The sequence below is a fragment of the Arvicola amphibius genome, chromosome 2 (assembly GCF_903992535.2).
Source record: "Arvicola amphibius chromosome 2, mArvAmp1.2, whole genome shotgun sequence".
In the NCBI taxonomy this organism is placed as follows: domain Eukaryota; kingdom Metazoa; phylum Chordata; class Mammalia; order Rodentia; family Cricetidae; genus Arvicola; species Arvicola amphibius.
The window spans coordinates 188,600,027-188,622,679 of NC_052048.2; the positions used below are offsets into that span (position 1 = coordinate 188,600,027).

The 22,653-nt window shown below is 39.0% G+C and overlaps 1 protein-coding gene and 1 gene segment (V, D, J or C); both read left to right on the forward strand.

Moving 5' to 3' along the window:
* The window catches only part of LOC119806829, a 238,803-nt gene that overhangs the window by 141,366 nt on the left and 74,784 nt on the right, over positions 1 to 22,653 (forward strand).
* On the forward strand, positions 13,885 to 16,682 carry LOC119806815 (anionic trypsin-2-like). Of its 2 annotated transcripts, none has more exons than XM_038318851.1 (5): positions 13,885 to 13,924; positions 14,938 to 15,097; positions 15,466 to 15,761; positions 16,129 to 16,265; positions 16,533 to 16,682. In XM_038318851.1, exons 1-5 carry the CDS (start codon positions 13,885 to 13,887, stop codon positions 16,680 to 16,682), a joined length of 783 nt encoding a protein of 260 aa, XP_038174779.1. The 2 variants fall into 2 exon arrangements, with proteins under 2 accessions (XP_038174779.1, XP_038174780.1); XM_038318852.1 differs by having other exon boundaries at positions 15,508 to 15,761.

Here is a 22,653-nt window from a genome sequence, read left to right on the forward strand (position 1 = left end):
CTCTGCTTTGCCTTGGGGTATAAAAGGTCTATAAAAATAAACTTGAGGTGAATTCAGTATTCACTGGAATGCCTTCCTGACTCTATCTTCAGTCTGTCTTCTATTTTTTCCTTAATCCACACTCCCTTTCTCAAGAATATACAAACAGGTCAACTGTACTGAGAATGGTATTCATCTGAAGCAAAGCTGATGCAGAGGCTGTGGATAAGTGCTTGTTACCGGCTTGCTCCTCATGACTAGCTCAACCTGTTTTCCTATAGCACCCAGGACCACAAGCTCTTGGATAATGTTACTCACAATGGACTGGGTTCTGTTCCATCAGTCACTAGTAAAGAAAATGCCTTACGGGCTTGCCAGAACCATACCTTTGGAGGCATTTGCTCTCAGATGACATTAGCTTGTGTCAAGTTGACATAAAACTATGCAGCTCAGCTCTCAAGAAGTACATTGCAATAGCAGTGAAGAGGTGATTCAGATACTCTAGGACATGAATACTTGCCTGTGAGTATGAAGAAAACAAACCAGAAAACAAACCAAAATCTTCCTTCTTCCTTATTATTTTAAGTGGGTTCTGACTAAAAAGTGTGACCCAGGCCTAAGTGGGGTTTTTCCAGCTCTCCAATAAAGAAAATGTCTCATTGCTGCACACAACTGCATGGGTATGGTTTTATCAACAACAGATGAAGTCAAGTTGACATTCATGATTAGCCAACAGCACCCGTATGTTCTTGGAAGTTTACTTTCCTCGTCTGTCAAAATGAGACAAGTTTCTGTTTCATGCATTAGTGTTAGGCCTGTAGACTATTGTGTTTCTTCTCTGTGTTACCTCTTCCTCTTTCTGAGTTATTATTATTATTGTTGTTGTTGTTGTTATTGTTATTGTTATTATTCATTATCAGTCGTGTAACATGTTCCTGCTTTGCTCCTCTCCTTCAAATTCTGGAATGCAGACAGCATTTGTTAACTAGACTGATGATATTTTTGAAGGCTGATGATTTTTATTTGTGCCATGGAGGAATCAGCAGTTTCACCATCTGACCTAGGAATTCCAAGTAATTCTAGATACTTTAAACCCTAGACAGTTCTCATTTAGCTTTACCAAGTAATTTGAATAAATAAAATCCCTAAATGGCATGGACATAAAATTGCAAGTCATGAACAATTTAAAGGCTAGGGGCCATATGAGGGATAGAAAGAGTATCTATAAAATTATGTTGTTGTCAATGAGAAGCCTTGTGATCAGTTATTGACTAAGGTTTTACTATTGGAAGTATAGGAAGGCACAAAGGATTTCTTCACTATACAGAGTAGAGAAATATTGGGTGTCCTATTCAGGAAGCAAATTTCATTGGATAAAATGAAAGTGTAATATAAAATATAGTAGTCTAAAGAAAATAAAGGAAGAAAATAGATAAGATTATAATGAAACATCCACGCATTACAAAGTGGGAACATAGAGCGGTAAAGCATACAAGAATAAGGAAGATTGAGTAAATGTAATAAAAGATAACTGGAGAGTGGTTTAAATATGAAAATAACAACATCTCATTCATACACTTCCAACTTTCCTCTACAAACATTCCATAGAACCTCCACTCCATAGTAATATACCAGAAGCAATCTGGACTCAACACTCCACATCCGGAAACTCTCCAGTCTTTGAATGTTACCCTTTACACAGTGTGGTAAGAAACATTGCACTAAGCCGGGCGGTGGTGGCGCACGCCTTTAATCCCAGCACTCGGGAGGCAGAGGCAGGTGGATCTCTGTGAGTTCGAGACCAGCCTGGTCTACAAGAGCTAGATCCAGGACAGGCTCCAAAGCCGCAGAGAAACCCTGTCTCGAAAAACCAAAAAAAAAAAAAAAAAAAGAAAGAAACATTGCACTATTAGAGAAACTGAAAATTCTATGTTCATGTTGTTTCTGGAAGACAAATGACAGATGGAAAACGAGGGTATAGTTTGTTCCATTGGGACACCTAATTTGATCGTCAGCAGATCATTTAGCTGCCACCTGCAGCCAGTCTCACATGCTCTAACAATTTCCATATCTTCCTATGACCTTGGAGCAGCATGCCAGGTTTAGATAATTTCTCAGGTGAAAAGGCATCCATCAGAACCAATGCTTTCTAAATACCTTTCACAAACATGATGGTGGAAAAAAATAAAGCATGCGGGTGGTCTTCAAACCTTGACAGACGTGGCAATATGTCATTTCTTCCATTTAAGAATTACCCGGGGGGAAATAAATGAGAAACAGGATGTAGCGATGACAACTCTTTGTGACCGCGTGAAAGTGTGAAACTCACCCAACCATGCCAGTAATGGGACCACCACATATGCTATGAGTCCTGTGGGGGCATTTCCTACAGTTTGTCCTGAGTTCCAATTCCTCCCCCTTCAGTTCAATTTCCTCCACAACCAATTGCCACAATTGGCACTAAGCTCCTCCCACATTGTTGTGTAAGTCCAGATCCATCAGTAGTTCCTAGAGAACTAAGTCATGATCTCACCTCCAACCTATATTTGCTGTATCTGCAGTCAGTGGGGAGAAAAGCATCTGCTAGGAAGGACCCTCCAAATGGATCTTATAAATAGGCACAAAGTAACACACCACCAGGTACTGCCCCTATATGACTAGTTTACATCATAATAAAATTAAAATAAGTTTTAGGGATGATTTAAGATAAAAAATAAGAGTCACCATTGACTAAGCACAGCAATGTATTCTTGTTACACATAGAATATTATTATCCATAAACCTCCCATTTTTACCTGTACTTCATTCTTGTTAAGAAATCATGTTGACCAGTGTCAAAAGCTATTTTATTCTTCAAAATGAATACAGACATTTTAGCATAAGTGGTTTATTGTAGAATGTGAGGTTCCTTTATTTAATATACATAACCAGGTCAGCATTGATAACCCTTAGTAACTTTATGGCCTATTTTTACAATATTGTTGATAAACTCTCTTGTTAGCCTTAATATCATGAAATTAATATCAAAGTAGATCATTGTATTCATGTAGTTGTCTACTCCACTAACAAAGTAAGATATTTGCTACTCAAATCTCACCTCTTTCCTTCCACTGTGTCTAATATCCATGAGCCAGGTTAAAAAGCAAGGTATCTAAAAACCCAGCACATGTTAGGAACACTATCTCCTTTCTTAAAATCCTTGATGTTCCATTATTGGACCATGGGACTCTTAAATTTCCATTTCCTAATAAATAGATTGAGAGCAAGTTAAAGAAATTTAGAGACTGTTGACCGAATCTTCAGTTATGGGGGTTTCATAGGTACCATCTATCTACCTCAGCTAGAACTTCTTGAAAGTTAATAAAATACACCAATTTTAATAAAGTATTTTCAAGCCTTCCATAGAGTCTTTCTTTTCTAACACCCATGAATTTAGTATAGTAAGGGAAACTGTATTACAAAGTGACTACCACTGTTTCCTCCATTCCAGCATTCCTTCAAGAATGAGCTGTTTCCTCCTCTCTTCCCTAAGAATATTATTTTCCTTCACACTTGTGGGTCTCCGGCTGCAAAGAAGGCCTAAGAGCACAGATGGTGGATGTAAGAATGTAGGAAAAGAGAATATTGTATTTGCTCAGTAAAAAGTAATGAAACCCAACCCCTACTTCAACAAGCAGCCTACATCCTCCACAGGTTTATAAGAGTAGGACCTTCTTCAGTGCTCATCACTTTGGCCATGATGAATACACTCCTGACCCAGGCTATTGTGGGAGCTGCTAATGGGTTCCACATAAATCTGGCCCTGTCATTCCAATTAACTGGAATACATGAACTCTATCTTCCATCACAGCCAGTTCACATCCTTTCTCTCCAGCAGTCAGATTTACCCTCGGTATCCTACTTCCAGCAGTTGTAATCTCTCTCGTTTCTGTGTTCTCAGGTTTCCATGAGTCCACACTTTCCAGTTTTTTTCTCAGATCTATGGGTAGAAAGCTGCTCAAGAGGAGGTTCCACAAAATGAACTGGCAAGCACATTCCTCCTCTGAAGCAGCTCTGGAAATCCTTCCTCATAGATTCTGTTAATGGAAATGTGCCTGAAGTCATCTGGAACTAATTCACCATAAGTCTCACTCTTAGTAATTCTGATGAAAGTGTCTCATGTATCTTATATATAGGGGTCATAGTTCCCAGATGACTTTAATATTTCCAGGATCCAGTCAGAGTTAATAACTACTGTTATACTGGCAAGCTTCTGGGCCCTTATTTCTTCTGCCTGACTTTGCTTCCTAACACCTCTCCCTTCTGGCCTCACTGTACACATTTCAGTGAAGTACCAACAAAGAACAACATTGTCTATGCAGCCTTGGCATTTTTTCAGTTAGCCATATCTAGCTGATTTCATGAATGGTCCATTTTTTGTAGTATAAACAACTGATGAAACGTGAAGTGAAGCAAGCAGGAAATTAGAAAACTGACATGTGATTGTATCCCACACAAATCCCCAAAAATATGTTCTTATGTCATTTCTTCTGAATTTTCCTTGATCCCAGAAAATGTCTGATCCCTCCAAGGTTTAGCTACCTGTCCTATAGTTTCTTCAACTGTGGAACCTCAAATCCTACATTGTATAAGAGAGACAGTGTGTTCCATAATTTCTCTCAGTCATTCTGCTCAGAGAAGCATACTAAAGTATTAGAAGGGTGATATATATCTGAGGATCCACCCTCCAACTACCTAAAGAATTTGCCTTTGCATTTATTTCCATTCTAATGGCTTTTCTGATAATGATGATAACAATATCACAGGAGGATACACCTGTCCAGAGAATTGTGTCTCCTACTGGGTGTCCTTGAACTCTGGTCACCATTTCTGTGGGAATTTCATCATCACTGACCAGTGACTTGTGTCTGTGGATCAATGTTACAAGTCATAATTGATGGTTCCCAAACCGCAGTGCCCAGGAGTGTGGCATCTTTAAAACAAGCATCAGTATAGGCAACTGATAAAGTGTTAGGAGAGAGGAGAAAGACATATAAAAGAGTGATGGAGGAGCCATTTGTTAGTTCCAGTCTGCTCAGCCCTGAAATAAACACACAGAAACCATATTGTTTGCAATACCATTTGGCCAATACCTTAAACTATTTCTGGATAACTCATATCTTAAATTAATCAATTTCTAGTAATCTGTGTATCACCACTTGGCTGTGGTTTACCAGGTAAAGTTCCCAGAGTCTGTCTCCAGCAGGGATATATGACTTCTCTCTGACTCTGCCTTCTTCCTCCCAGCATTCAGTTTAGTTTTTCTTACCTAGCTAAGTTGTGTCCTTCTATCGGTCCAAAGCAGGTTGTTTTTATTCATTAATGGTAATCACGGTATACAGAAGGGAATCCGACATCAAAAAAAAAAAAAAGTTGTTGGCAGCTATTGATACTGTGTTTGGGTGAACAGAGATCTACTGAATGACGTTTCAAGCACTGTTTTAAAGAAAACACATAATATAGGAAAAAGAATGTGCCTCTGAAAAAAATGTGTACTACAAAAAAAAAAGAAAGAAAAGGGAGTTACTAGTTACTGTCTGTTGCAAAGAGAATTTCTCTTGATTGAGGGTGAAAATTAACCTTACCTGTGGGCATGAGGAGAATAATTATTCTCAAATTGTAAATCCACTAAAAGGACATCAGAAACATTCCTCTGTAGCAACAGAATAATTGGAACTAATCTTAGTTTTCGGAGGAATGGTTCAGGTATCATCTATAAAGAAGTTACTTTCCTTCAGAGATGTAATACCTGAAAATAAGATAACAGCATCTGTTATCTGCCTCTTTCATGAGGTGAGGGAAGTACGGTACCATAATGGTCTCATCAGAACATCACACTCTAGAATATGGCTACCATGCTCAAATTTTACACTAGTTGGTGCATAAACTTAAAACCTTAACCTCGCTCTTTAAAGATCACTTCATCATCTTGAAATGCAGAATAAAGGAATAAATACAAGGTCCTTAGATGAGTATAATCTACAGCATAAAATACACACACAGGAAAAGAAACACATTGTTTCCAAAATTGAAATACAATTCTTAAAATAGCAATCCTTGAATTAGGAGAGTGTTTGAGGGAAATATTCAAAGAAATTTGTATATTGGGATGAAAAACAAAGCAATAGCAAAGACTTTCAAATGAGTGAAGTGGTTCATTCAGTAAATCTACCTTATTCATCTCAGTCTAGAATATGAGGTGATGGTTATGATCTGCAGTAGTCTTTTTAACATATAATTCCTTATATCTTGAGGAAAGCTGATCTCAGTTGATACGTAGGAACACAAAATATTAAGTGGTGAAAGATCACACTTTATCTATAGGACACAGTTTTGTTGTGCCCTTCAGTGTTTCTTTACAGCTAGCATTATAATGAGATCAATCAACCTGAACATTCCTCTGGCTAAAAAATGTTTTCCAAATACTGTAGAAAATACCCTCGTGGGTCAGTGTATGATGTATTGTGGAAATGTCAGAACAAATACCTGACTTTTCTTCCAGCTGTAGTTTTACAAATATTTCACAGAGTGAAAATATGACAACAGCATGCTGACTACATTACAGAAAATTTTATTCCTACGTAGCCTAACCATAATGAGATTATCACACTCTGACACTTGGCTATGAACACCAAAGGTCACCAGCACCCCGTTCTGCCTTGGGTCCCTGGAAAGTATAATTGGAACTAATCTTAGTTTTCGAAGGAATGGTTCAGGTATCATCTATAAAGAAGTCACTTTTCTTCAGAGATGTAATACCTGAAAATAAGTTCCTGCAATGTGAGTATTCGTTCACTCTGTCCTCTCTCTCTCTCTCTCTCTCTCTCTCTCTCTCTCTCTCTCTCTCTCTCTCTCTCTTTCTCTCTCTCTTTCTCTCTCTCTCTCTCTCTCTCTCTCTCTCTCTCTCTCTCTCTCTCTCTCTCTCTCTCTCTCTCTCCCTCCTTGGATGAGAATCCAGCACATATTTCTGGAACATTTATAGGAGATGAGAAAAGGCCTATGCGAAATAAAGCGGTTTTAGTATTTTGAAGGTATTCTAGTTCTTATAGATTGTGGGTGGCTATGAAAACCCCACACCCAAAAGAGTCTATCAATTGTCTCTTAATTCCTTTACTCTAAATGCTATCTATCTACTTAATGAAAAATGTAAATGTAAGACTTTTCTAGGCCAGCACTAGATCATCAATGATATTAAGACAGGTGGTATATTTCCTAACCAGGGTTGGGTTTTAGATGCTCTGATTTATACCCACTGAAAGATGCTGTGAGGGATTGTTTGTGCAAAGTTAATTGATGTGTAAATGATCACACCAAACATGGCCGAGATCATTCAGTTTGCTGTGGTAGAAACAGCACTATTAAGTACCTGCTTGCCATGTAGGATTGTGTGGTGTATCTTTAATATACTTATGCTGTAATATGCCAAAACACTTGTTTCATTTTAGTAAAGACATATGTTGGCTTATTTTCAGCCTTGGTTTGTACAGGTATCCCCATGATATCCATAACTGCTAATAAATGTGTTATTACATAATCAGCAACAGTCAGTGGTGACTCTTCTTATATTGAATACATTTTTTAACTTAAATCTTCCACAAGACACACTATCCACATATACTACAGCAAAAGTTATCCAATCAGCTGTGCCTAATACTGTGGAATTCCAGTTAGGGAATCCTTCCTGTCAGAAGCTTAGGTGAGATCATGGTTGATATCTCTGGAAAGTAGAAATGGTTCTGGACTTAAACAGCAATAGGGGAAAAAGGCTTAGCTAAAATCTTGGCAATCGGGTTTGAGGGGTTAAACTGACTGGAAGGTGGAGGATTGGAACTCAGAAGAAACTACAGGAAAAGCCATCATAGGATTCATAACATTTATTGTGGCCCTATTACTGGAATGGCTGGGTGAGCTTCACACATGAATAGCCATTCAGAGATGTCATTGATGCATCCTGCTCTATTCATTTGCTCCTAGGCTTATACCTAAGTGGAAGGAATGGCATGTCGCCATGTGCATCAGGTTGTTCAAACTATTCACATACTTTCACTTTTCACAAACACGTTAGTGGGGTGAGTTTAGAAAGGATTGATAGGGATGGGTTCTTTTTCACCTGAGAAGTTATCTAAAACTGGCATGCTGCTCCAGGGCCATAGGAAAACCTGAAAACTGTTAGAGCATGTGAGACAGGATGCAGGTGGCAGCTAAATGTTCTGCTGACAATCATATCATAGGTACCAATGAGACAAACTACACACACATTTTTCTTCTGGCATTTGTCTTTTTGGAAGAACATGAACACAGAATTTGTATTTCCCTAATAGTTTAATGTTTCTAGCCACACTGTGTAAAGGGCAACATCCAAAAGCAGGAGAGTTTCTGTATATGGAGTATGAAGTCCAGAATACTCCTGGAATGGTCCTTTAGCATTGGAGGTTCCTTGGAATGTCTGTAGAGGAAAAGTGGAAGTTTATAGATTCCACTGGTTATTTTCATATTGAAATTACCCTCAGTTTTCTCAGCTCACCTTAGGCACCATTTCTCATTTCTTGTATCTTTTACTTCTCTATACTCCCACTCTGTAATTCTAGGACATGTCCCCCTTTAATCTCAACTCTTTTCTTCCATTATCTTCCCTAGCCTACTATTTCTTTCATATGACAGTTTCAGTTCATCCAATAAAATATGCTTCCTGAGCTGGGCGGTGGTGGCGCACGCCTTTAATCCCAGCACTTGGGAGGCAGAGGCAGGCGGATCTCTGAGTTCGAGGCCAGCCTGGTCTACAAGAGCTAGTTCCAGGACAGGCTCTAGAAACTACAGGGAAACCCTGTCTCAAAAAAACAAATATATATATATATATATATATATATATATATATATATATATATATGCTTCCTGAATATGACACCCAATATTCCTCTACTCTGTATAGTGAAGAAATCCTTTGTGTCTCCCTCTCCAAGAGTGAAATATTAGTTAATATCTCTGATCCCAAGGGGTTCATTGGTTATCACATAATTTCAAATATGTTCTTTCTATACTACTTAGGCTTCTGACTTTGAAAGTATACATGACATGCAATTTTCATCTCCTACATCATTCAAGCAATTTATTTATTCAAAGGTTCTATTCAACATCTAGACCTAAATGAGAACTCTCTAAGTTTTAAAATATAAAGAATTTTTAGGTTCAATTCATGGAAATCTGAATCATAAATCTGATGCTGAAAATGGTGATTCCTCTATGGCACAAATAACAAACATCAGTTCGGTTAACAAAAGCTGTCTGCCTTCCAAACCTTGAAGGGAAGAATCAATGCAAGAACATATGACTGGGATGTTAAGAATACAGAGACGCAAATAGGTAACACAGAGAATAAACAGAAGAGTCTACAGGTCTGACATTATTCCATGCAACAGAGACTTGTCTCACTTGAGAGATGAGGAATCTAAACCTCAGGAGCTGGATCTTCAATATCAGATGGATGCTAATGGCCAATTATGGATGTCAACTTGACTTTATGTGTTGTCAACTAAAATCATATCCATGCAGATTTGAATGTAAATAAGAAATTTTTTATGAGGTAATTGGAAAAGCCCACTTTAGGTCTGAGTCACACCTTGTAGTGGCAACCCACTTAAGGGACAAGAAACAGGCACATACTTATATTTCTTCATTTTGTCATACTAACTGGCAAGTTTGCTTATCCTATAATATCCCAAGGCATTGCTCCACTGTTATTAAAACCAACATCTTCAATGTTGTGCTCAATAGTTTTATGTGAACTTGACACAAGCTACAATTATCTCAGAGAGGGAACCTAAATTAAGAAAATATCTCCATGAAATCAGGTTGTAGGTAAACCTGTAAAGCATTTTCTTACTTGGGGACTGATGGAGGAGAAGACACTCCATTGTCAGTGAAATAATAACTATGCTTCTGGTCCTGCCTTCTGTAGGAAATCAGCCTGAATAAGAAATGAAGAGACCTGCCAGACGATGGTGGCGCACGCCTTTAATCCCAGCACTTGGGAGGCAGAGGCAGGCGGATCTTTGTGAGTTCGAAACCAGCCTGGTCTACAGAGCTAGTTCCAGGACAGGCTCCAAAGCCACAGAGAAACCCTGTCTTGAAAAAAACCAAAAAAAAAAAAATGAAGAGACCTCTTCATGGCCATAATGAGCACCACTTCATGGCCTCTGCACCAGTTCATGCTCCAAGTTCCTTCCCTGCTTGATCTCTTGCTTTGATTTCCTTTGAGGATAAACAGTAAAATACTTAAATCCAGTGAAGTACATGTGTGTATGTGTATGTGTGCTCCTGAGTGTGTGTATAATTATATATCAAGGTTGGTATTGGGTTTTGTTCCAAATATGATTTTTGAATTACTAATCAGCAATGGGTAAGATATCATTTTACTGCTGCCATATCACAAAGAACTATAACTAGACACATCTTGAGAAGATACCTTTTTCATTTGTTTATTTGTTGGTTTCTTCAATTTTTTTGAAACAGGGTTTCTCTGGGTAACAGTTATAGTTGGCCTGGATCACAGTTTTTAAACTAGGCTGACCTTGAACTCATAGTGATCCACCTGCCTATTCTTCCAAACTGTTTATTTCTTGACAGAGATTTTGGGAGGATTTGCAAATAAGGGGAAAGTCTTAGATTTATAAATGAGGAGCATTTTGGTGCATTGTCTGGATAGAAGACAAGCATATTAGTCACACCTCAGGCTCTCAGGGACACAGACTGAGGAAGCCTGAGGAAGGTGATGCAATTTTTAGTCAAATCCTCTAAAGCAAAGAGTAGGTCTTTTCATATAAGGATTACTGGAGACAGTAAGATCTCCAAGATCCATGTATTTCTGTGTTCCCGTGTAGGTTTTGCCAGGAAGCATTGAGAGTTCTGGGCATATCGCCTTCAGCTCTCTCATTTCCATAGATTCCTCCATCCACTGTGTGATCACTACTGGGCAGTACCTAAGTGCACCACAACTGTGCAGTGCAATACTCAGGTTCCTCAGCCTTCCCCTTCCAGAGAAGACCCCAGTGCTTGGGTCATCTTCTCCAATCTCATGTACTCTCAACGCACAACGTGCTAGGATTTTCTACTGTTTTGTGAAAATTAGGATGGTTAAAAAAGAATAAGAAAGTTCCTAGCTGAGAAATACCATGAGTAAACCCATGTATGCAAAGTAAAGACAGTTCCACAATAAATGCTTATGTGGCATTGATAATATAAGCATGTCTTGGAATACAACATTAAACCCAAAGCACTACCCAATGAGGTGACACTGAGAGGATGTACAGTACAACATCCCATGATATTCAACACTTTTCTACTAGCTAAAGTGGGCTATAAAATTAGGAGGTCCTTCCGGAAACATAGATAAGGCTTTGTTTTCCTTTTATTTTTTTCACTATCCTCTTCTTCCTCTAAACTTTTCATTTCTCTATTATTATGTACTATTTATTTTATCTTAAAATATTTTGTATTTGTATCCTTTATTCCTACCAGTATGAAATTTACTCACATAAGCCTTTATCTTATATTTGGATTTTTATATCCTTCTTTTGAACACATACTTTTCCTGTTATTCTTTCCCTCATTCTCTTGTCTTATTTGTACTTGCCTGTTTCTTTTGCCTTTGTCTTGATCTGCCAATATAATTTCATTGTTCTATATAATAATAAAGAAAAAATAAAATCCTTAATATGTATAAAAAAAGAAAGGAAAAACAATATGTAAACCAATCAGGAAAATTACCCATACAGTTAAAGGAATCAGCACATTACTCTCCATAACAACTAACTGTGAATGTTTTTAATTCACTAATTAAAAAAATAAATAAATAAATAAATAAATAAAATAAAAAATACAGGATGGCATTTTGAATTTTAAAAACTGATGAATAAGTAACAGGGAGTAGTATAATGCAATGATAGACAATAATGTTATGCTATTTCCAGGGGGGAAAACAGGTGGAACTTGGAATTTTCATATTAAATGAAAGACACAGGTCTCAAAACCATGAATATTGCATTGTTCGCTCATAAGATGAACAAATGCATGAGAGTAGAATGGAGACAATAGCGAAGATGGAGGGTCAAGAGATAAAGGGTCAAAGACTACTGGGGAGGGACAATGTGAGAGGTGAACAATGACATATATATATATATATATATATATATATATATATATGACTGAAAATGTCACAGTAACTCCACGATACTGTACAACAATTTTAAAACTTTAGAGGAAAAAAAAACACTATAGTCCTTTTTAGGTAAGGTAATAATAATGAGAGTTCAGAAATACACAAGCTTTTTCAGTGCCTCTCTGAGCTACAACAGAAGCAGAGTAATTGATCTTTCAGTGAAGAGAGGTCAGGGAGGCATCACATACTTGTTTGTTTGACCTCTCATAGAGACCTCCTGGACATTAGTGTCATGAATGATCATTTCATTATTACTCTTCAGGTATAATAATTTCTCAACATTGTCCAAAACATCTGGAATTCTTTCCTTCTGCTTGCCTGCTTCGTTAGTAATGCTGCTGACTGTATTTTGCTAGATTTTTTCAGCCAATTACTTCAGTTCTTTGTATATTTTGAGATCAGTCCTCTGTCTGATGTGGGGTTGGTGGAGATCTTTTCCCATTCTGAAGGCTATCATTTTGTTTTGCTAACCATGTCCTTTGCTTTACAGACGTTTTTCAGTTTCAGGAGGTCCCATTTATTAATTGTTTCTCTCACTGTCCGTGCTATTGCAGTTATAGCTAAGAAGTGGTCTCCTGTGCCAATGTGTTCAATTGTACTTCCCACTTTCTCTTTTATGAGGTTCAGTGTGGCTGAAGTCTTCAATCCATTTTATGTTGAAGTCTTCAATCCATTTGGACATGAGTTTTGTGCATGTGATAGATATAGATCTATTTTTATTCTTCTACATGTCGATATCCAGTTATGCCAGGACAGTCTGTTCAATATGCTTTCTTTTTCCCATTTTATATTCAGTGCTGTTTAAAGAGTTCCACATCTGCCAGAACCAGGGCTTTGTGAATGTTGATAAGGCAACCTACGTTCATCAAGGGACTTCATTTTTAATTACTTAAATTTTTATTTGTTCATTTAAATTTTTATTTGACCACTCTGCCACAGTACCCCTTCCTTCCTCTTAATTCAGTCCCTCCCATTCTTTCTCTGCTCTGAACCCCATCCATTCCTTTGCAGGTTCTTTTCAGAGGAAGGCAAAACTCCATGGAAATCAACAAAATAATGGACATGAAGTTGATGGTTCAATGCATTCCAGTATGAGCATAAGTGTCCCAAAAAGCCGAAAGTAATCAGAGACAGTCCCTGCTCCAACTATTAAAAGAAGACCAAGCTAAACAACTATAATGTATATGCTGAGGGCCTAGGTCAGTCATATGCAGGTTCCCTGGTTGTTGGTTTGATCTCTGTGAGCCTCTAGGAGTCCAGCTTAGTTAATTCTGTGGATTTTCTTGTTGTGTCCATTTAGGGATTTCTAGCACCCCACAGAGTCTTTCATCTCCATCACCCATGAATTTAGTGATTAAAGCAGAGCTGTGTAGACAAATGCTTGACTAACACTGTTTACCACTTTAACAATGTTTCAAAAATCAGCTGCTGCCCTCCATCTTTCCTGAGAATAAAATTTTTCTTGACACCTGTAGGTCTCCTACTGCCAAGAAATCCAAAAGAAGTTGACATTAAATCCAAGAAGAGGAAAAAACAGGTGTGTTTGCTCAGTAATAATCAATGACATCACATCTCCACTTCAACCAGCAGAGTTCTCCTCCTTGGTCATATAAATGCAGGCTCCCCTTCAGGGCTCACTACCTTTGGCCACCATGAGTGCCCTCCTGATCCTAGCCCTTCTGGGAGCTGCTGGTGAGTTTCACACCGTGTCTGGTCCTACTTTTCTAATTACTTAGAAAACGTGGAATCCTACTACGTCACTACATTTACTACAATTTTCTGCTGTTCATCTTCTTTTCCAGCATTCTGTTTTCTACTTTTGTGATCTCTCAAACTTCAATTTAACCTATCAACCTCAATGCAGTCTCAACAACGTCCTTTACTGAATTCAGGCCCTTGACTACTGAGAAATGAATGCGATGTCAAATTGAGGGTGACTAAAGTGAACCAGGAGACAAAATTCTCAACAGCAGCTGAGTTGATAAACCAATAATTACACAGGGAATGAATTACATAGGGAAGAGAGCAAGGAGTTAGGTAAATGACATGTAATCAGATCCCAAGAACATGCTCTGCAGTAAATTCTTCTATCCTTTAACTGAAACACGGGAAGAATTCTGAGCCCACCAGTATCTGCTTACCTGCCCTGCATTTTCCCCCTGGCAGATGTTGAACATTAGTGCTGGCTACTGTGATCATTTTCCCCTGCTTCCTCTTAGGCATTCTGCACAGAAGGTAATACTAGAAGAGTGGAAAAGCTGGTGTGATAGGAAACAATCCACCCTCCAACACCAAGATGAATGTTATTCTTTTTTTCATCTCCTCTCTAGTTGTTTTCCCTGCTGAGACTAAAAAGCCAACATTCCAGTAGCACAAGCAAGTAATAGATGGAGAAGTAAAGCAGGCCATGAGCAAAATTGATTTCTAATGGGATCCCCCTCAATGTATTCTTGATAGTTGATGCTGTCCCAACCCTGATGCTGAGAAGTGATTGAGCCCTGTTGGCACTACCTGTCTGTCCTGCAGATCCTAATATTGAGAAACCCTAAAATCTGTGTTACTTACTGGAGACAGAGTGATCCCAGTTTTCCTACAGTCATTGTGCTCGGTAGGAAATCCTAAGGGTATAAGCTTCCATAGAGCCAATGGACTCACTTTCAATCACCGTGATGAAATATTATTTCTTATTTCCTATCTCCATCAAGTTGCATTTCCTGTTGAAGATGACGACAAGATTGTTGGAGGCTACACTTGCCAGAAGAATTCCATTCCATACCAGGTGTCCCTAAACTCTGGCTACCACTTCTGTGGAGGCTCCCTCATCAATGACCAATGGGTGGTGTCTGCAGCTCATTGCTACAAGTCGTAAGTGATGATTTCCAGACTGCATTGCTCCAAGAGTGGGGTATCTTTACACCGGGCATCTATATGAGCAGGTGATGAGTGCTGTAGGAAAATATGTAGTTAACAAGGACACAGTGAATGAAGAAGATTTCGAATAACTCCTTAGCTCTTTAGCACAGGATATTTGGGTATATGCAAATGAGGAGCAGTCTACACCTGAAGTCCTTCATCTCAGCAGCATATACATTATATCTCTGAAAACTAATGGGAGAGCAAGACAAAAACATCCTATCCACCATCCAGGTTCTGTTCCTATGATAAGACAGCAACATTGTGCATAGATTCAGAGCCAGACAAGTGTGGGAAGCTTAGAAACTTGTGATACCTAGAGTCATAGAGGAGAAGAATCTAGCATGCCTCTCTTTCAACAGCCGCATCCAAGTGAGGCTGGGAGAACACAACATCAATGTCCTTGAGGGCGATGAGCAGTTCATCAATGCTGCCAAGATCATCATGCACCCTGACTACGTGAAGAAGACCAAGGACAATGACATCATGCTGATCAAGCTCTCTTCCCCAGTGACCCTCAATGCCCGAGTGGCCACTTTAGCTCTGCCCACCTCCTGTGCACCTGCTGGCACTCAGTGCCTCATATCTGGATGGGGCAACACACTCAGCTTCGGTGGTGAGTAGAACCAGTCACCTACTATTTCTACTTTTATGCCCTCTGCAATCTCCCACATCTCTGGAATTACTTCAGTGGCTTCTAAAGTACAAATTTATTGCAAGTTCACAGTACATACAGGTTCTGGAACACATCTAGGAGAGATTTGTACAAGAAATACATTGATCCTCAGGATGCTATCCAGGCACATGCAGAATGTGCTCTTACTCTTTCAGAAAAGGGATCAGCAGTGAATATTGTGGAATCAAGAAGCCACAGTTCCCAAATGAGCCAGACTGACATAGGGCAGACTCCATTGTTTTTAGTTGTTTCCCACCCGGATTGGTGTCTGCATACAGTAGTCTTCAATGTTTTCTATTCTTCACAGTCAAAAACCCAGATCTCCTCCAGTGCCTAAATGCCCCACTGCTGACTCAGGCTGCGTGTGAAGCCTCCTATCCTGGAAAGATCACTGATAACATGGTCTGTGCTGGATTCCTTAAGGGAGGCAAGGATTCTTGCCAGGTGAGTGGTTCCCTTCCCATCTTCAGACCTCTCATCTCCTGGGAGTGGTGCTTCAAAGCAGAGTGGTTGTAGGCAGCACATTTTCTCTGGTGGATTGTGGAGAATGAGGAGGTTCACTCTGAATGTCAATACCGTAGTGAGGGTAGCAGATAGACTACAGAGAAAAAGAAATGCACCAAGTGAGAAGAAACAGGTATTTTTGAGTTCAGAATATACACAGCCCTATTTCACATGCCCTTTCCCATGTACTGTGTTCCTTCTTCCTAGGGTGACTCTGGTGGTCCTCTGGTCTGCAATGGAGAGCTCCAGGGCATCGTCTCCTGGGGTGTGGGCTGTGCCTGGCCAAATAATCCTGGTGTGTACACCAAGGTCTGCAAGTATGTGGACTGGATTCAGGAGACTATTGCTGCCAACTAGAGATCCCCGATCTGTCTGCAGTCTCTATGCCAATAAAGTAAATTTTCTTCACTACCTGTGTCTTTGCCTTATCTCTTTATCTCATTTCATTTGAACCTTGCTTCTACTTGAGGTTACTCCTCTCTTAATTTGAGTGTTCTGAAGAGCATCCTGTATCCCAAAGTAGATTGTATTTAATAGCAGCATGTGAAGAGGTAAAACTCTGGACAAGTTTTAAAACAAGCTATATGCCACCATGGTTGCAGCACATTTTGCAGGCACAACACCATTTTAGATCGAAGTTTAGGATGGGTTAATGTTTATATTTCTCTTTTGGGATAATTGAGAGTACCTTCCTGTACCAAAGAGGCCAGCACTTAGGAAAAAAGTTCTATGCAGGCAACAGCTCAATTTCTCCATGATTAACGCATTGTGTATAGGTGTTGTCTTCAGCAGTGGAACCCTGTTGTCAGTGTGTTGAGAGCAATGTCTAATCTTGGCCCCAATCTGGGTTCTTTGGGAATTCTATCATTTGTGTTTTAAGGCGGAGAAATATAACAAGGAAATGGAGAGCTTCTGACCAGAATTGGGGGAAAACAAAGAAGAATGAAAATATACTAGATGAAGAACAATGTTTTTCAATTAAAAAGAGATGTTGTACCACAGACTTGCTTAAAAACCAGTCAGCCCATTCAAGGCAGCGTCTGAGTGTCTAGAAGAGAACTTGTTTTAATTTAGTTTTAGCTTCTGGAGTATAGCGTCATGGCCAAATCCAATAAACCACAAAAACCAATAGGGGAAGAAAGAATAGCTTTCCTTACTACTCCATTTTTTAGTCCATCATTTGGGGAGTTCAGACCAGGTATTCAAATGAGTCACAATATGTTCATAAATCAGTATAATTTGAATATACAGGTTATTCTTGTGTTTTCTGATCTCAGTTACAATATTCCATTCTTACACTGTTTGAAATCGATGGCTTATAACTTTGCATAAGTAGGGAGAACACAGTTTCCAGTAGTCAGCACTAGGATTCAATATCTACCAGGGGAAAGGAATGTAGGGCAGGTAGGTAGATCCTGGTGGGCTCAGAATTCTTGAAGAGTTCTGGGAAAGGGATGGAAGAAAGGACCTTAGAGCACATTCGTTGGGTCTGATTACATGTCAGTTACTTAATGCATTGTTTGCATCCCTCTGCAGTTCTTCAATAATTATGTTGTTTGATTACCGGTTCACCAGCTGCTAGGAAATTGTCTCCTTGTTTAATTTATACACCCTCAATTTGGCTTCTCATTCAGCCTCAGTAATCACGCCCCTTAAGCCAACAAAGGAGGGTGTAGAGACTGCATTGAAGTGAGATAGTTGAAACTGAAGTTTGAGAGATTGCAAAATCTGAAAATAGAATGATGGAGAAAGAATATGCACATCAGAAAAATAGTAAAGGTATCAGTGAAGTAGGAGTCTGTGTTTTCTAATTGATTAGAAAAGTAGGGCCAACATGGCTTGAAACTCACCAGCAGCTCCAAGAAGTGCTAGGATCAGGAGGGCACTCAAGGTGGCAAAAGACAGTGAGCACTGAAGGGGGCAAAACCTTTATATGACCAAGAAGGGAGAACTCTGCTGATTGCAATAAAAATGTGGGAACTCCACCTATGGCTGGAGTGGGCCTGCAGCAACAAATTCCATAGGAGTGGGACTTATGAGCTACCTATGTCGCAGTGGGCCTGAGAAAGCAAGCTTCATGGAAGTGGAAACAAATTTAGTACACTGACATTTGCAGATCAGCATTGAGCCAAAGACTGGGGCCAGAGTATACTTGGGACAGCACATTCTACAGCTACAGGTACAGAGGAGTAACCACTGAACAAGTGAGCCAGAGCCAGAGACCACTGAGGGTCTGGGGGTGAATCTGCAACATTCAAGGGAGTAGAACTAAGCAAGGACCCATGTAGGTCTAGGCATTAGTCTAGGACCTCTGAGAAACTAGGCCTGAGTCAGGACCTCTGTAGGTCTGGGCATGAGTCTGGGAACTGCAAGGGAGTAGGCAGGAACTGGAGATCTCTGCAGGTCCAGGCATGAGCCTGGGACCTCAGGGGGAGTAGGCTTGAGACCTCTGTGGGTCCAGACATTGGTCTGAGACGTCAAAGGGAATAGGTAGGAACCACAAACATCTACTGGTCTGAGTGTGAGTCTGGGATCTCTGAGGGAGTAAGCCTGAGCCAAGTCCTCTGCAGGTCTGGACATAATCATGCCTTGCAACTCGGAGGGAGAAGACAGGAGCCACAGCCCTTTACAGAACCAACTCCAAGGCAGGGAACTCTGAAGAAACTGATGCAGACCAGGGACATTTACAGAAACAGGTCTGAGCCAACAATCTAGGCTAGAGTATGCCTGAGACAGCAAACTCCAAAGGAGTAGAGTAAAGCCCAAGAGCGCTGAGCTACCTTCAGAAACAGGCAGTGACCAATGGAGTAACTAGAACTGTGGCAATGACTATACAATGAGGAACAACCATCTGAGCCTTGGATTCACTGTCATATAGAAGATTAATCAACACAATTACAGACAGACCCAACCACACCTATTAGAAGAAAAGATGAGTAGAATAGGTAAGAACACACACAACACCACAGAGCACCAGAAAAACATAAAAACTCTACAACAGCAAGACTTGAAAAAACAAATATAGATGGATGAAGCAGAAGAAAATGACCTAAAAAATAATTTCAGAAGAATGTTTGAAACTCTTAAAGAGGAAATGAGAAATTCTCTCAAAGAAATAGAGGAAAAGACAAACAAAAAATTTAAAGGCATCAGCAAATCCCTTTAAAGAAACCAAGAAAAAGCAATCAAGCATATGAAATAAACTATCTCAGCCTTGAAAACTGAAATAGAGACAATAAAGAAAACACAAGCTGGGGGAATTATAGGAACAGAAATCATAAGAAAATGATCAGGAACCACAAACACAAGCATGAACAGCAGAACACAGGAGATGAAAGAGAGAATCTCAAGTGCTGAAGATATAATAAAGGAAATAGACTCATCAGTCAAAGAAAACATTAAATCTAACAAACGCTTAATCCAAAATATCCAGGAAATATGGGACACCATGAAAAGGCCAAACCTAAGAATAATAGGTATAGCCAAAGGAGAAGAAGTTCAACTCAAAAGCACAGAAAATATATTTAACAAAATCATAGAAAAAAACTTTCCCAACCTAAAGAAAGATATGCATATGAAGATACAAGAAGCTTACAGAACACCAAATAGACTGGATCAAAAAAAGTCTCCTCCACACATAATAATCAAAATGCTAAACATAAGAGTGAATTAAGAATATTAATAGCTGCAAAGGTAAAAAGCCAAGTAACATATAAAGGAAGAACTATCAGAATTACATCTAACTTCTCATTAGAGACAATGAAAGCCAGAAGATCATGGTAAAACATTATGTAGACATTAAGAAATCATGGATGCCAGCCCAGACTACTATACCCAGCAAAACTTTCAATCACCATAAAAGGACAAAACAAGATATTCCATAACAGAACCAGATTTAACCAAAATCTAGCCATAAACCCAGCCCTATACAAATACTAAAAGGAAAACTCCAACCCAAGGAAGCTGGCTACATCAACAAAAACACAGACAATTGATGGTCTCATGGCAGCACATCCCAAAGAAGGGAAAAAAGCAACAAATTAACATCACCAACAATGCAAACTAAACTAACAGGAGACAGCAATCGCTGGTCATTGATATCCCTTAATAAAAATAGACTCAACTCACCTATAAAAAAGCACAGGCTAACAGATTAGATATGAAAACAGAATCCATCCTTCTTCTGCATACAAAAAACACAACTCAACCTCAAAGGCAGACGTCGTCTCAGAGTAAAGGGTTAGGAAAAATATTCCAATCAAATGGACATAAGAAACAAGTGGGTATAGCTATCTTAATATCTAACAAAATAGACTTCAAACTAAAATCAGTCAAAAGAGACAAAGGATGATGTTTTATATTAGTCACAGGAAATATCCATCAAGAGGAATAGGTAATCAACTAATTTGATGAAATCTTTTCCTATCCCACTTGCTGCTCCTTACTGAGGATGAAGGACTCTATGAATGAGTGAATTAAAGGACATATGTCCAGAACTCTCAATGCTTCCTGGCAAAACCTACATGGGAACACAGAAATACATGGATCTTGGAGATCTTACTAGCTCCAGTAATCCACATATGAAAGGACTTACTCTTTCTTTGCTTTAGAGGACATGACTACAAATTGCATCGCCTTCCTCAGATGCCCTGCTGTTCAATCTGTTTCCCTGAGAACCTGATACATGACTAATATGCTTGTCTTCTATACAGACAATGCACCAAATTGGTCCTCATTTCCAAATCTAAGACTTTCTCCTCATTTGCAAATTTTCCCAAAAATCAATATCAAAAAATAAACAGTCTGAGGAAGATGCAAGTGAATTGTTGAGTTTAAGGCCATCCTGGTCTACAAAATGAGATCCAAGACACCAACAAATGTTATACAGAGAAGCGTATCTCCAAACAAACAAATGAAAAAGGTACCTTCTCAAGGTGTGCCTAGTTATTATTTCTCTAAGATATGGCAGCAGTAAAAATAATGCCATACCCATTGCTGACTAGTAACACAAAGTAACATTTAGAATAAAAACCTCAATACCATCTTGATATATTAATCACACACATGTATGCACACACACACAAACACACACACATACACTCCACTGAATTTAAGTATTGAAAACAACACAGGTGTTTAGCTGTAATTGTTGATATTTTGCTATTAAAACCATCTATTTACTTCAGGCTACCTGTAGTAATCCTTGACATCCTAGTATAATAGTCAAGATTCTCTAATAGATCATACCTGATATAATTAATATATATATATATATATGTTAAAGGTGGATTTATTTGAGTATGATACAGGTTATGGTGAAAAGGTCCATAGGTATGGGTCCATTTTGCTCTGACAGGGCCCATAGGTGTGGGCCCATTCTACCCTGATATAGATCAAAGAGTTCTGTTCTCTCAAGTGTAGATGGATGCTATAAAGTAGTCCCACACTACCTCAGAACTCAGTACAATAAAGAGTTCTTTATTTATAGTTAGACTCACAGAAAACAGACCTCTGCATGAGCAGAGAACAGGAACCAAATCCAGCAGCTGAGAGGGAGACTGCACAAGATTTATGTCAGCATTTAAAATACAAGAGACCACACCCATGTGGGCTGATATCTTAAAAGCTGTGGCTGAAGGAGTTCCCACAGCACCTCTCCCTTTTGTCTAAATAAGAGAGTTCTAAGCCTAATATAACTCTATATACAATAAGAACAAATATCAAGTATAAAAATTAGAATTACAAGCAGCACAAACAATATCAATCAAAAAACATATGCTAAATGTTTTAATAGTTATCCTATGTTTAAAAGTCTAAGTCTTACATTAGAAATGACTTGGCTAAGTTATGAGAGGATAGTAACTACAACTATCTAGACTTCAACCCCATCAAAGACCCAAGAAGGGAAATAATATTATTTGAGTAAGCAGAAAGTACAATCAAGCAACTTCCAAAATGTACAATAAATGACAGAGACAACTGGCTACCTGGGCAATTACCCAAAGTCTCATTTGCAATGTTGGAACAACCAACTTAGGTGAAGGACTAGAGTAAAACTGACAGACCAGCTTTCGAAGTAAGAAAATTTTCAAAACTATCTTATGTTGTCTTGGTGAGGTTTGGCAGTCTTTTTGCTTGTATCCTGGTTGTCCTATCTGGACACTGTGCATTGTCATTGTGATCAAGGCATGGGCAGTTCTTTGCCCAAAGGCCAGTTTTGCCAAGAAGAAAATAATCTCCAAGTGGAGTGTCTTAGGTGACCAATATTCTCTCAGGAATTGATAGGTGCTTCCAGGAGCAATCAGGTCTCAAGTCAACAGAACCCTAA

Bases quoted from the DNA above. Each gene is read 5' to 3' on its own strand.
- LOC119806815 (XM_038318851.1), top strand. From the start codon at position 13,885: ATGAGTGCCCTCCTGATCCTAGCCCTTCTGGGAGCTGCTG. The intron at 15,098-15,465 runs GTAAGTGATGAT...TGTGATACCTAG, and splicing joins GCAGCTCATTGCTACAAGTC to AGTCATAGAGGAGAAGAATC. The intron at 16,266-16,532 runs GTGAGTGGTTCC...CCTTCTTCCTAG, and splicing joins GAGGCAAGGATTCTTGCCAG to GGTGACTCTGGTGGTCCTCT.